Raw genomic sequence first — 14323 nt, forward strand, 5'->3', positions numbered from 1 at the left:
CTCCCCGCAATTTGGGCCCATTTCTTCACTTCTAGTTCAAATTAAACGTGTAACTAAATAGCCAGTACCACAAACAGTCACACTCAGCTCTCTCACGTAAACACAAGGCATCTCCACAATGCCATCAAAGAACAGCATGGCCAAATGACATGAAGATACACTAGGGTTTCACCTCTAACCCGCTGAATTCCTTGCAGTTTTCCAAGCCTGCCCTCGATGGTGCTGGTGCAGGAGTGACAGGTCATCCCGTCCACCTTCAGGCGCAGCACAGCACTGCTCGCCTGAGACCAGACGGCATCTTCCCAACTGCCAGGGGTCACCTCTGCTGCAGAGAGATTTAAATCTACTCCTGGGACCAGCTGGATAATCTGTCTGCCATTTATGATGGAAGAAATGAAAGTCACCACTGCAGTTTTTTGGTCAGAGGAGACTTTCACATCCAGGATCCCTTTGTTCTTCAGCAGCGTGGTACAGATCTGTCTGGGTGTTAGGGCTGACTGGGGAGGGATGGTAAGGAAAATAGTGTCAGGTACAACAGGTTGTGGGTTTGAATCAGCCAGTGTAGCATCAAATCCCATGTCATAGATGGCTTCCTGCAGCATCCCTGGAGTCTGGAGCTTGGGGTCATAAATGATGACAGCATTCTTATCCTCCAGAGAGACCTGGGGAGGCAATAAACACAACAATTTAGCAAACTGCAATACAAAGAGTTACTAATACTGCATGGGACTAGAAATTGCTTTTACTTGCAAATATTAGTAACACTTGTCCAGTATAACTTCATCCCTCACTCCTCACCTTGAGGAGCAAAGCCATACCAGCAGCCACCACCGAGTGACTTCTCTTCTGTGCAACAGCCGGGCTGGAAAGAAGAGATCCCACCCCTTCCTTACTCCCAGTTTCAGAATCCTTTCCAAGTCTGTCTGGCCACTTTTACTTAGGACATCCAGACAGCACCAACGCATTTAATGAAACTTCCAGAGCCAAATTCTCCTGAATTATGATGATGAACCCAAAAGAGCCCACAGCAAAAATTCAAATCAGGTAACAGTAATTCTAATGCAGTTAGCAGTAATTACCCTCAGGCTACAAGGATGGAAGCAAACAGTCTTTGAAACAAACCACAGCTTTAAGTAGCAGTGGAAGAAGCCCAGTATTTCCAGGCATGGGAGGCACAGGCTGGTAACTTGCTGTGAGCACAAACCTGCATCAGACTTCACTGAACAAAATTCGGTTTGGAAATCTGATATATGACAAACATTAAAGAAGCTGTTTTTCCTCTCTCTGTACATTTTGGTGATCCAGAGATGTCCTGATTTGGTATTAACCTTTCCCATTAGATGGTACAAATATCCTCAACTTAATTTTCTCCCAAGGGATGATAAATCAAATATAATAATTGCAGTTTCCAAAAGGAAAAAATGAAGCCTGCCAGAGGCCCAACACACATTACCAATTCAATTCTGTCTTTCCTCTGGGCACAGGTACAGCCTAAACATCACAGTCATGATTAAATTAGACCAGTTAAATCATTTTAAGAACCACCTCTCCTCATTTCTGTCCCAGTTATGGGCCCTTGTAGAATCAGCAACATGGACATTTATTGGTTTCATTGCAGTTGGAGGCAAAATAATCAAAGAGCAGCTGTATTAGCCATCTAACATTCCCACCCCTTGCTGACCTTATTCATAATTACTAAATAAAATCCTGTTTTACTGTTCTCAGAGAATTTTCTGAGTCAAATGATCTGACTGAACCGTAGCTCTGATGTTATAAAGAGGATAATTACTAAATACGTCCTCTTAATGTTTCTTAGAGTCCTGTTCTACTCAGACTACGTTTTTGTAATACAGTTTTTGAAACAGTGTTCAGCTTTGGGATAAGGTATTGACCTTAAAATATAAATATAAAACTCTTAATATTGTCCTTCTAAAAATCTGCTTCATTCCTTATGTAAAAGACAGTATGAGACGCACATTGTCTTGAGTCTCTCCTCCCTCTTCTATCTGAAGTCAACTGTATATTCTCAGAAATAGCTGAGAAAACACAAGGCTGACGAGATTATATTTTTTGCTAGAAAAAGGAGAAAGTGAGGATTCTGAAATCCAGTTATCTGGGGGTATTTTAGAGGCTGCTTTTAGCCTTCCTGTGACTCCACGCCGGCAGACACCCAGTGACTGATCTCACCACGCACAGAGATGCTCCAAGGTCCTGCTGGCAGAGCACAGACCCACCTTAAAGCTCCACTACAGCTGAAGGAAGATGAAAAATTATGGGTCTTGTAAATATTGCTGCTCTTCACCAAAATTTCCACGTGTGTACAGGAACATCTACTTCAGGCAAAAGGAAACTGCACTGAACCAGTGCATCTCTTGCCTCTGCAGGGAAAGGGCACCACAATGAACCCTTCAAAACCAGCTTCAGGTAATCATCACATGCAGCCCAAACTAAGATAATGTGCCCAGTCCTGTGAGAAAACTATTTGTCAAAGCCATTTCTACTAAAATAGAAATTAACTTTTGATGAAACCAGGAAGATAGTGCTTTCTTTGGAGTAAAATCAACCACCATGCAGTGCTACGGCATGTTTTCAGAACACAGATACTCAATAATTAAACTTTGCAGTTTTCTGTTGCTGATACTGATAAGACTGTTCTTTCTACCACAGATTGGGTCACAAAACTAACAGCAATCTCCCAGCTTTTAAATTGTTTCCATCAATAAATCTACTGTAAAATTATGTACCGTGTAGGGACAATCAGCTCACTCTGGAATACTCTACAGTCCATTGTTTTGCCCATGACAAAAAAAATACTAACAAAATACTGATCTCTCCTCCAAGCTAAGAAAAAGAGTTAAAACCAAGATAGGTCAAGGAAACCTGGAATAGAGCAAACCTTAAGCTCTGTGAGCAGTTCAAGATTACAGTTCTGCTGCCCTTTCTCTCATTTCCTCATGGACAGTACAAAGGAAAGGAAACTTCTAAGACCTGTCAGGACTTTCCTATGTTATCCGGATTTCCTGCTACTCTTATTTCATGGATCACAACAGAACAGGTTTTTTTTCACGGTGAGTCAACTCCCCCACAATTAACTGGACACCTCAAGCCCACAAGCATGTTTGAGCCTGTGCAAGTGACCTCCGTGCACCATCAGCTGGACAGAAAAGGTCTGTAGGCTTTTGAGCAAATACTGACATTTGTGCAGTATAAGGGACAAGGACAGCTCCCTTTTTTTCACCAGTGCAAGTTCTAGGGCTTTTGCTTTATTTTATCTTAAAGTTTATTGTTCTTGCCTTTTTTTTACTTTTTTTCCCTTTACTCCACAATACTGAATTAAATGTAAAGCAGAAAATTAATTAAGAGCAACAGATAATGACTTAGGTCCCACTGCAAGAAAGTAAGCACTTGTTTTCTCTTATATACCAGAACTACACTAATGGATCTCCAACATCAGCTTCCCCTGAAACATGCAGAATATACTCTTCTCACATTATTTTCCTCCCTTGGTGTGAAATTTTATCATGGTTTCTCAAATAAGAACAAAGCTTTGTAAGAAACAGTGACAGCATTACTCACTTTAATGTTATGGATCCCATTCATCTTCCCAACATGCTGCTCAATGGTCTGAACACAGGAATTGCAGGTCATCCCCTCCACACCGATGACCACGGATCTGGCCTCCATTGTGAATTTCTACTCCAGTCTTCTCATTGCTCCTGGCTAAAAACAAGTAAGACATTAGTTCTTAAATTTCACAAAGACTGAAATGAAAACAGGCATGTAGTGGAAGGTGTCCCCATGGCAGGGGTTGGAACAAGATGAGTTTTAAGGTCCCTTCCAACCCAAACCATTCCATGAGTCTGTGATTTAACAAATGCCATACTTAGCCACATGTCACTCTAGTAGACACTAAAATATGAGCAAAGCTGTACAGAAAGATACTCTGAAGAGTATCATTATTATTTTTTCTCATTAAAACATGCCCAGAAAAAATTACTGAACCTAAATGAAATTAATTTGTAGAAATAACAGCTAATGCAAAGGACTCCTTTTGCCAAATGAATAAATTATTTAATGACTGAGGGAGAAAGAGGGCAAAAGAAATGATTTTCAGATTTTTTTTCTTAGCATTTTGAAAATCTGCATTATTTTTCCAATGACAGAGAGGCTAGTGAGCAGGAAAATGATCACAGTTAATGTCTGGCTGCAATGGAATCACAGCAAACTGTGATGCCTAATTGAAGAGCTGAAGTTAAGACCTGCTTAACTCATTTTTCTTATCCTGAAGACCTATCTTGGAAAACTAAATTACATCAACAATGTTGAGTAAAATTAGTTTTCTTGCTCCTTGGTGACATTTCCAAGCTGTTCCCTGTTACAGAAGGTCTGGGAGTTTCTGGTTTCACTTTGAGTTGCGTTACAAACCATGTAAGAACACAAGAAGTTTCATCATAGAAACAGGTTTTACCTCCCTGATGCACAAAACTAAATGTTGAAACTTAATAAACAAGGAGCAAAGACAGTATAAAACTGGGAATTAGTGACTTTTTCAATAGATGAAATACATCTCAACCCTGCTAAAAACAGAAATAAGACAAGTACATCTGAAGAGTTACAGATCTCACTTCTCACACACACAAATGTTTGTATGTAAATATTCACCCATTACAGAAATACAAAATTGTCATTTGACACACAAGAATTATCAATCAGCAGAAGAGTGTATTTTAAGCAAATTTCATATAGCAGGCCCTTTCTCAGACTCATCTGCACACTTGGAGGTACTTTAAAAAACTCTGTAAGTCACCCAAGAAAATACTTGCTTTCATGTCATGTTGAAATGTGATCCTCCCTGATTACCTCAGTTCTTCCCTAAGGAATGCTCAGTCCACACAGAGCAAACAAAGACATCATTGTAACTCCACAGTCTGGGAGAAACTGAATATTCCCACAAGCCTGAAGTGCAAATAAAGTTGCAAGAAGTACTTGACTTAGAGTGCACTTTGTGAACACAACCAGGCACGCAGGACTAACTAAAATGAGACACAACAGACTGTCACAGACAGAGACAGCCTGTCCTCTAGTCAGCTTTGGACAGACACGAGTTTAAAAGCATTTCAGGTACATGATCAACTTGAACTGCCCTGACAATCTGCACAATTACTGTATTTGGAAAACAAAAATAAGGAAATACTGTAACTGTGAGCTGCTACCTAAAACAATCAAAGGTTGGCAAGACGCTGCTTTAGAACCGGGAAAGAGCTCTAAGGCAGAGCCTGCTGACTTGCCTGTTCTTTGGCAAACTACAGTACAAAAATATTCATTTTTACAGAAACTAGGATACTGTGTTCAAGTTTTTTTTGAGGTGCTATGAGGAAGTAACAGCAGCCTGTGGCTAGTGAACCAGCACTGTTAAAGAGATTACATTCACCATCAGCACTGCTACCAAATGCCCACCAACACATTAAAAACCCAACTGCTTACATATGCAAAAATAACATTACACTTTTTCCCTATCTATTATTATCATAGTTTGTACGCACAAAGCATTTCCTACATTTTCTCAGTCTGCTTCCTTGCCCTTCTGCTGTTCATTCATAAACACAGCAGAGAATACCCTGTCCTGGAAGATACTGCAATTCAAACATGCAAAAAGCATAAAGACATAAGGAAAGAAAAAAAGGCAAATCTCATTTTCCTTTTTTACCCCTCAAGGCCCCAGAATACCAGGACTGAATCCAGAACTTCCACCAACAGAATTCCTCTGCTGGACCAAGCTGTCTCTTCTTTCTGTTCTCTGACTTTCAGTTCAGAAGCACCCTGGCTGTCTGTGACATGTGCATCACTCACAGCTCTCTGCTGGCGGGGAATACGACCAACAAGGGCTTTTATTGACATTGTTGAAAGTTGCTAACAATTTTTATATTCATTTTAAAAACAGGCTGTTCTCTAAAAAATGAGACGCGTCCAAATCTAAATAAGCCATTTGAGAGCATTGCTGCCTCTTCACATCAGTCACATTATATTATTAACACTGAATTAAGAACCAGCTCATTAACAATCTCAGTTTTCTGTACAGCCTTAATGAAATTTCTGAAGACTACATTGCCTGAATTTCCAGTGTTCCTGATGCTTCAAAGAAATCTTGTTCTCGGAACAAAGTATAGGTTTAACAGTGACTCTAAAAATACACACATCCCTCCTCCTCCCCTTACAAAATGCCCAGGACAAGCAGTTAAATACATGCTTACAGCTGAGGCAGTACCTTGTCATATTCCATTCCATTTCTAATGCTCTGCCTCCCTCAGAAGTGCTTCCTGGAAAAAATACTTCAGCTGAAACTTGAAAGGAATATTTTTGTCATATTTCCTCCTCCTGACAGCATGAAATTAAGAAAATTCATAACTAAGCAGACTGAAAAATATCTGTTGCACCAATAAATCATAACTAGATGCACACAAGAGGTGTATGAATAATAAGAATTTAATTCTAGTTCTCCTTGTATGTGTTCATATTTTACCAAATTCACATTAAAGCAGATGTAGAAGTCAAAAGATCTGCATGAGACTGTGCAGCAATCCATGGATACCACAGCAATTGCCTGAACTTGGAACACGCTGTGTCCTCACTCTTGCCATCCATCACTCCATCTGTGTGATTCCTCACTCCATTTTTTATACATATATATATATATATATATATTCATTATCTGAAAACAGAACCCCATCCTACAAAGGACAGCTATGGTTCTGGCAGATGCAGCTGAAACAGCCAACAAACTTCTTCAACACCTGAAAAGCTTTGCAGGTGCTGAGAAGTATTTTAAAAGTTGACCAAAGGTCTCAACTACTGACTTCAAGGCAAATGACTGCTAATAAATAAATTTAAAGTTATCACGGATATATCCGTTTAAGTTAGAAGCTAAGTTATGGATTGCACGTGTTTTAGAGAAAAATAAAGGTTCTATCTTAAGCAAGGCATTGGTTCATCTATAAAACACCTTAACCATCAATTAGTAAAGCATTTTAGGATTTGACAACACAAAGGAATGGCAGTTCCCCTGACAATTTAACAGCTCTGTATTTAGTTTCATTTTCTTGAAGAAAGTCAGCTAGTGTTTCTACGAAGAATGAAGCAACTGAAAGAAGTAATTTCTACTTCCAACAGCAATTTCTTCCTACGGAAAGGAAATTTCAACAGTGAAAAAGCACAAGGTGACTGAGACACTCATATTCATCTCAATATTTTTGGGGGATGTGCTAACAGCAGTCACTGTAAGTAAAATATCTGAAGCAAATAAGTTTGATGAAGTCAGAGGTAAGTAATTCATAAACCCACACTATCAAACAAAATTAAAAAAACCATAAAGAGGCAACACAAAGAGGAAGTTACAACACTGGTAAAACTGCAGAGTCCCACTGAACCCCACAAAAACCACTTTGGTGCTTCTCACATCCGAGCTAACCCAGGCAGCACAGTGTTCTGTTCTGGGATCAGCAGGGACACAGAGTGGGGAAGGACACCACGCTTCTGGCTAAGTGTACAGCACCAGCTTCCACCAAAGTTCTCTGTATATAATTAGATTTTACATTTTTATATGTAATTTATAGCTGCTGAAACTTAGAGGTAAATATCACACAAACACCAGAAACAGAATCTGTCAGGTTTAATTACAGCCTTTGGATTTTATTAAATTTCCAAATGGCCAAGTGCTACTTAGCTCACTATATTAATGGCAGCAGAAAGCTAAATTACTAATTACTTTAAATGGAAAAAAGGTGCCTGTTCCTAAAGGTCTGCAGGAACCTGTGGAAAAGAGCAAAGGGCAGCAAGAAAGGAAAAAGCTGCATCATCTCACAGTTGGACTTAAAAAGTGCTCCAGAAGATGGCATCCAACACAGAACGAGATTTTATAGGATTCACGGGCAAACAGAGCCATTTGAAAGCATGACTAGATAGGAGATATTCTGGATACTCTCATGGATATACGAGGCTTAATCACTGAGAGAGAAACTGTGCATCTGTAATAAATGTCAGAGCTACGTGACTCTCTAAACAGGCTGTATTTCATGTTGCTCAAGACTCTAACAAGCCTTGCTTGGTCAGCAGACAATGGAAATTGTCTCAGGGAATTTATTTCTATACAAACTGCATGGGGAAAAAAAAGTACATATTGAAAACATTCTGCTTCATTTCTAACAGGAGTTTTATAGCACTTGAGACAAATCCTTTGCAAATCCTTTTGTTTTTTTGTAAGCTTCCACTACCTCTTCAAGTCAGATTTTTGGAGAACATGAATGTTCCCTTGGAAGAAACACAGCAAGTATTAGGAGTAGAATATAATGTACAAGCTCTTGTTATGTGAGCATACTAAGGCCAACTAGGACTTCTCACTCTTCAGCCTGGCCTCAAACTACTTGGCAGAACAATGTGAAATGCATTATACAAGTGAAAATAATAAAAGAGTAAATGACATGCAATGCTAACTTTCGCTTCCCTGATTTGCCACCTTGAAAGTAAAACACCTTCATGACTTTTCTCTATAAGGAAATACACTATAATAATTAATTTCCAATCAAATTGTGTTTGTGCTCACACAGTGCATTGTAATACACACAACTACCTCCCACATTACCAAATCTTGGCCTATTTACTTCCAGAAACACAATTTGACAAGTATTTAAGTACAGAAATACAATCTTTGCTGACTGCATGAAAGATTTTAAGCAACTTTACACTAATTATCTGCAATTCCCAGAACACGCACAGAGAGGCAACAGTTACAGCTGTTTTGCTCTTGCTCATTTTCACAAGATTTTACCCCAAAGCATCACAGACAACTTCCTGCTCTTTTCCAGAACATTTATACTATGCTTTTAATGAAAACACTGGAAAAGAGGTACTTGTGCAGAGTGCTGCCATCAGAAGGTGGCATAAGGTGACATAAGGCAAAACGCTAAGTCAGATGTTTCCGCGGGACAAGTCGAGCAGCTCAGAACCGGAAAACAGGCCCTGGGAGCAGAGGCTCCGTGTGCCTTCACATTCCCGACGAGTCTCTGCCGACTGACAAGAGCTGAACGGGGCCTTTTCCAAAGCACCAGTGAGAGTGCACCAGACATTCCTGCGTCCCAAGGAGAAGGAAATGTGGGTGCTCCCTGACAAGCAGAGCCCGCCCGCTCCCCGCCGGGCACACCGGGCTGAGCAGGACACGGCCCCGGGATGGGGGCACCGGAGACCCTCACACGGCCCACGGCCCCTCCGCGGGGCTGCACAGACCCCGCCCGAGCCAAGGGCTTCTGGGGCTCGGACCCTCCCCGGCACCATCTCCCCCCGTGTCCCGGCACCGCGTCCCGCCCGCGGCAGCGCCGGGAAAACCTCCCCGGGACAGCGGGATATCCCCCGCCCCGGTCCGTACTCCCCGGGACAGCGGGATATCCCCCGCCCCGGTCCGTACTCCCCGGGACAGCGGGATATCCCCCCCTGTCCGCACCCACCGGGACAGCGGGATATCCACCCCCAGTCCCTACTCCCCAGGATATTCCCCGGTCCGCACTTCCAGGATATCGCCCCCCGGGATATTCCCCGGTCCGCACTCACCAGGATATCGCCCCCCGGGATATTCCCGGTCCGCACTCACCGGGATATCGCCTCCCCGGGATATTCCCGGTCCGCACTCACCGGGATATCGCCCCCCGGGATATTCCCGGTCCGCACTCACCGGGATATCGCCCCCCGGGATATTCCCCGGTCCGCACTCACCGGATATCGCCTCCCCGGGATATTCCCGGTCCGCACTCACCGGGATATCGCCCCCCGGGATGTTCCCGGTCCGCACTCACCGGGATATCGCCCCCCGGGATGTTCCTGGTCCGCACTCACCGGGATATCGCCTCCCCGGGATATTCCCCGGTCCGCACTCACCAGGATATCGCCTCCCCGGGATATTCCCGGTCCGCACTCACCAGGATATCGCCTCCCGGGATATTCCCGGTCCCGATCGCCGCTCCCGGCCCGGGCCCCGCCGGGCCCTTCCCCCGCCCCGCGCACGTGACGCGCCGGTCACGTGCCGTTGGAGGGCGGGGTGGCGCAGCCGCGGTCGCGATGGCTGTGGCCCTGTCGCGACAGGCACCGCGGGACAGCCGCGGGCGGTGCTGCGGGGCCGCTCCCGCACTAAGGCTCGGCCTCGGGAGCAGCCGCTCCCAGCCCCGCACGGGGCCCGGCAGCGCTCGGCGAGGAACCCCCGTTCCAGTCTCCGAGGAGCGAACGCGGCCGTTTCACACATCTCCGCGGTATGAAAACCAGCACCCTGGTGCTTTGCAGGGATTCACACTGAGTCGGAGGTTTACAGAGTCTGCATACACCTCACATCTATTTCCTAACAAATCTTGAGTGCCCACGGCCAGGTTGGACTGGGCTTGGAGCAGCCTGGGCTAGTGGAAGGTGTCCCTGCCCATGGCAGGGGGTGGGACTGGATGGTCTCTCACGTCCCTTCCAACCCAAACCATCCTGAGATTCTCTGATAATCCACTACCAGCATGAACCAGTAACTGTTGTTTTTCCACCTCATTTCTCTAATAACTTTGACCCTACACAGAAGTTAAATGCAGAGGCAGGGGGTTGGAACAAGACGGGCTCCCAGGTCCCTTCCACCCCAAACCAGTCTGTGATTCCATAAGAGTTCACTGGGAAAGTCACATTTCTCAAAACTGCCTCTTTCCATGGAGCCTGACTCAAAATTGAATTTAGTTTCTTCACACCTCAGAGGCCACAGATGCAATTACTGGCAGAGTGATTCAAGACATAAGAGTCCTTCTGTTGAAAAAAAAGGGATCTCAGCTTTGTCATTACAAGTCAGAGGTAAAGGGATGTGCACTCTGCAGTGAGAGTGCAGTGAGGTTGATTTACACACACATCTGGCCAAGTGGCCAACTCAGCAAAGTTCTGGATTTGTCCTTAATCCACTGGTGAACTTTACAGGAACAACTGGGATTACCTAAAAGTACTTTAAGTTTTTACACTACTTCTTATACTTCATCAGACTCTGAGCATAGAGGAAACCTGGAAGAGCCAGACAGGTTTCTAGGTATGTTTATTAGACCAGGAATGCCACTGCACAAGTGGTAATCAGGGAACAAATGCCATTACGGGACCATTTTCTCAGTGAAAGTTCAGAGCAGTTCATTAGAAGCAGAGGCTGTTACTCCCTCCATTCTCTTGGAGTGATTCTGCCAACAGGTGACAAGCCCCACTCCATTCCAAGCTGTGTTAGCACCTGTAAGAGCATAAAACCCAAGATTACTAACTCTGAAATTAAGGAAACCTTCCAAAAGAGGGCTATTTCTATTGCTTTCAGTTTAGATTTCTTGTATTAGAACACAACACCTCATTAATTTTCTAATAAAGCAAGTGGAATATATTTATATTGAACAGTATTTAAATATTTCAGCTTTCTCTTTCAAAATACCCAGTTTGAGCACAAAGAATCTGGAATTTAAAATCCCATCACCATACTGGTATTTTAATCTAGAGATTTTTCTACTAAAACTCGTAGCTGTATAGGTTAGATATCCCAAGCAAAACAGAGATCACTTGTGTTTCTCATACATTTTCAAATCAGGCAACAGACTGACACAGAAATTCGTGTAACAACTCAAAATCAAGACATGAACTAACACAACTTTCACCTCTATCACATCCCTATCCATTTACAGCAGAAGCTCCTAAATTCTGACCACTGAACTTATTTCAAACAAGTAAGCCTTCATGAAACTTGATACCTTTGAAGTTTACAGCTGGAGTCACAACTGACTAGTGAAAAAACCAACTTACATATCCCCAGACACTGACGAAAACGGCAGCTCCACCAAGGAGGACCAAGTTCCCGTATTTATCGTGGAAGTTCGGCTCATGCTTGCGATGAGCTTGTCTGACTGCAGTGTGCTGGATGCCACGAGCTAAGGAATGATAAAGAGAAGCACAGAAATCAGCTAAACCACACACTCGAACCATTCACAGTCCTCATTTTCCACCAACAGAGAGGAAAGCATTAGCATTAAAAGACTAAAAAAAGCTGAAAAAAAATTAATCTTTTGGACTTAGAACTCTGGAATGACTCAGAAACAAAGAATATGCACAAATCAATTTCTCACTAGAAAGTTATTTCTTATGTCTAATTCCAGTAAAAAAACCCCAATCCTCTGAGTTACCTTTTTCATCGATATGTTTTGTTTGGGCCTTCAGTGAGGAAGTACCTTTTTAAATATTACTGTTTCTCTCATAAAACATTTTGCTTAGCGCATAACATTTTCAGATTTCCATATATAAATATCTATCCTGTCAGTATGGGAACTAATATAAGCATTTTCAGGATGAAATTCACCGTCAAATTATGGGGTTGAATATAGCAGGTATGGGTAACACCTTCCTCATTCTTTCAGCATTTTTTAAAGGAGGGGGGGGAGGTGAAGAAGGAAGTGGAAATAACTGTGGACATGAAGTAAATAACAGAGAATAAAATACAAAAAGGTATCTCCAGATGATGTACATCATAAACGCACACTATAAAGGTACATTTATTAAGGAGAAGACAACAGTGAGGAATCAAACCAGCTACAAAACAGAGATATTGTTTATAGTTGTGTACAAAGTCTTTGATGAGATAGTGACATGTGCATAAAGATAGACTTTACAAACTATAATCTTTTAGTTCCAGGTCAGTGGTCTGCATTTACCCAGCCACGAACAGAGAAGATGATGGCGATACACATCACGTTATTACAGCCCTCGCGTGCTCTATGAGGCTGCACTAGGGTTTTTTAAAACATAAAAAAGCCTGAATATCTACCGAGACACGTTTACTTTAAGTGCAAACACCTAGGGCTAAGCGCATCATGAACCAGGACCAGATTTTCGAGGACCAGATTAACCACTGGGGAATCTGCATCACTGAAGAGGTAACTTTAACCTTGAGTTTAAGGGATGGGTATTGACTATGCTTTGTTCACCTCAGGTTACAAGATCCGGATGTGCCTCCAGTTACAAGAAAAAAAAACCGCCGAGGAAGGGAATCCAACTAGAGTCAGAAAGAAAAAAAAAAAAGCAGGAGGCGAAGGACGCCAGAGCCCCTGAGGTGCCCTCACGACCCTCCCGGGAGCGCAGCGAGCCGGGGGCTGTGAAGGACAGTCCTGACGGGGAAGGGCACAGACCCGGAGCAGACCCCCTGCGGGACCCCCCGCACCCCCAGAGCCGCCCCCGTCCTTACCGGCGAGGTTCAGCGCGGCCCTGGCCACGGGGAACATGGTGCGAGCGGAGCGCGTACCCTTCACGGCGCTGAAGAACAAAATGGTCGCGGCGGAAGTGGCGGCGGGCGGGGGCCTGTGGGTAACGCCGAGCTCCTCCTCGCGGCGGCCGCAGCTCCGCGGCCGCGACAAAGAGCGCGGTTACCCGGCGGCTCCGCGGCACCTCCCCGGCACGGACGGGCTGTCCGTAAGGGGCCGGAGGACACAGAAACGGGCGCGGCCTTGAGAAGCGTGGTAAGGGAGTCCCGGTGGACGCTGCTATTGCAGTGTCAGGATGGCCGAGTGGTCTAAGGCGCCAGACTCAAGGCGTTCCGCGCCTTCCCGCCGCGGGTTTGGGTGTTCTGGTCTCCGTATGGAGGCGTGGGTTCGAATCCCACTTCTGACACCACTTTTTGTTTCCTATTTTTAAGGTGTGAATTTAAACACATGAAAGTGCCGAACTGCTAAAGCCAAGGATCTTAGTGCGAATAGAAATCAGAAATAATTTTCAGAATGTGCTCGAATAGACAAATAAAAGCCGAAGCATGAGTAAATCCCCGTGTCTCTGGCGATTTTGTTTCAGAGCCATAACCCACCACACCCAGGCTGAGGAATACCCCAGAGCGGTTACAATTTTAACAACATTTGTCACACGCAACCCAGCAAATACGTGCATATATAAGATTAAGCAAGTGCATCTGTTTTGGGGAGCTACTAATTAAGCTCTGTGGAGTTTTATTCAACATTTCTTTTCTGGTCTTGGGGTTTTTTTTTCGAGTTACTGATGTGCAAAAAAAAAAAAAAAGTCAAAATTACAAAGTTACTGATGTGCAAAAAAAAAAAGATGGGTGCCAAGAGGATGGTCCTTTTGGCGGTGCCCAGCGACAGGATGAGGAGCGATGGCCATAAACTAAAACACAAGAAGTTCCACCTCAACGTGAGGAAAAACTTTACACTGACAGTGGCAGAGCACTGGAACAGGCTGCCCAGGAAGGGCAAGGAGTCTCCCCTCCTGGACACATTCAAAACCCACCTGGACAGTTCCT

The 14323-nt window shown here is 43.8% G+C and overlaps 2 protein-coding genes, 1 long non-coding RNA gene and 1 other non-coding gene across 6 annotated transcripts in view; 2 read left to right on the forward strand and 2 right to left on the reverse strand.

Moving 5' to 3' along the window:
- The window catches only part of ATP7A (ATPase copper transporting alpha), a 28185-nt gene extending 18151 nt beyond the window's left edge, over window positions 1–10034 (reverse strand). Inside the window, exons 1-3 of one of the 3 annotated variants that reach the window (XM_027715737.2) lie at window positions 9963–10034; window positions 3577–3720; window positions 173–662 (exon numbers count right to left, since the gene is read on the reverse strand). In XM_027715737.2, coding sequence (XP_027571538.1) covers window positions 173–662; window positions 3577–3684 — 598 coding nt within the window. In that variant the 5' untranslated portion in view covers window positions 3685–3720; window positions 9963–10034. Of the gene's footprint in view, window positions 1–172; window positions 663–3576; window positions 6226–6265; window positions 6304–9962 lie in introns of those variants that run through there. The other 2 variants (XM_027715749.2, XM_027715720.2) reach the window with 2 other exon arrangements.
- Window positions 10035–10123: 89 nt separating this feature from the next.
- Window positions 10124–13831, forward strand: LOC120324691. Its single transcript, XR_005566187.1, has 2 exons — window positions 10124–10289; window positions 13010–13831. It is a non-coding gene; the product is annotated as an uncharacterized LOC120324691 (long non-coding RNA).
- Window positions 11073–13514, reverse strand: LOC113985195 (cytochrome c oxidase subunit 7B, mitochondrial). The gene is made up of 3 exons (XM_027715803.2): window positions 13262–13514; window positions 11830–11954; window positions 11073–11272 (listed from the first exon to the last, which is right to left on the reverse strand). Exons 1-3 carry the CDS (start codon window positions 13296–13298, stop codon window positions 11198–11200), a joined length of 237 nt encoding a protein of 78 aa, XP_027571604.1. The 5' UTR covers window positions 13299–13514; the 3' UTR covers window positions 11073–11197.
- Window positions 13567–13683, forward strand: TRNAL-CAA. The gene is made up of 2 exons: window positions 13567–13604; window positions 13638–13683. It is a non-coding gene; the product is annotated as a tRNA-Leu (tRNA).
- Window positions 13832–14323: the final 492 nt, after the last annotated feature.

The sequence above is a fragment of the Pipra filicauda genome, unplaced genomic scaffold, assembly GCF_003945595.2.
Source record: "Pipra filicauda isolate LSUMZ 115617 unplaced genomic scaffold, ASM394559v2 scaffold655_size181804_pilon, whole genome shotgun sequence".
NCBI classification, from domain to species: domain Eukaryota; kingdom Metazoa; phylum Chordata; class Aves; order Passeriformes; family Pipridae; genus Pipra; species Pipra filicauda.

What these genes read in the sequence shown, in the direction of transcription:
- LOC113985195 (XM_027715803.2), bottom strand. Translation starts at nt 13,298, where the DNA reads ATGTTCCCCGTGGCCAGGGCCGCGCTGAACCTCGCCG. An exon ending in GGCCGCGCTGAACCTCGCCG is followed by an intron (nt 11,955 to 13,261) that starts GTAAGGACGGGG and finishes ATCATTCCTTAG; the next exon opens with CTCGTGGCATCCAGCACACT. An exon ending in TCGTCAGTGTCTGGGGATAT is followed by an intron (nt 11,273 to 11,829) that starts GTAAGTTGGTTT and finishes ATGCTCTTACAG; the next exon opens with GTGCTAACACAGCTTGGAAT.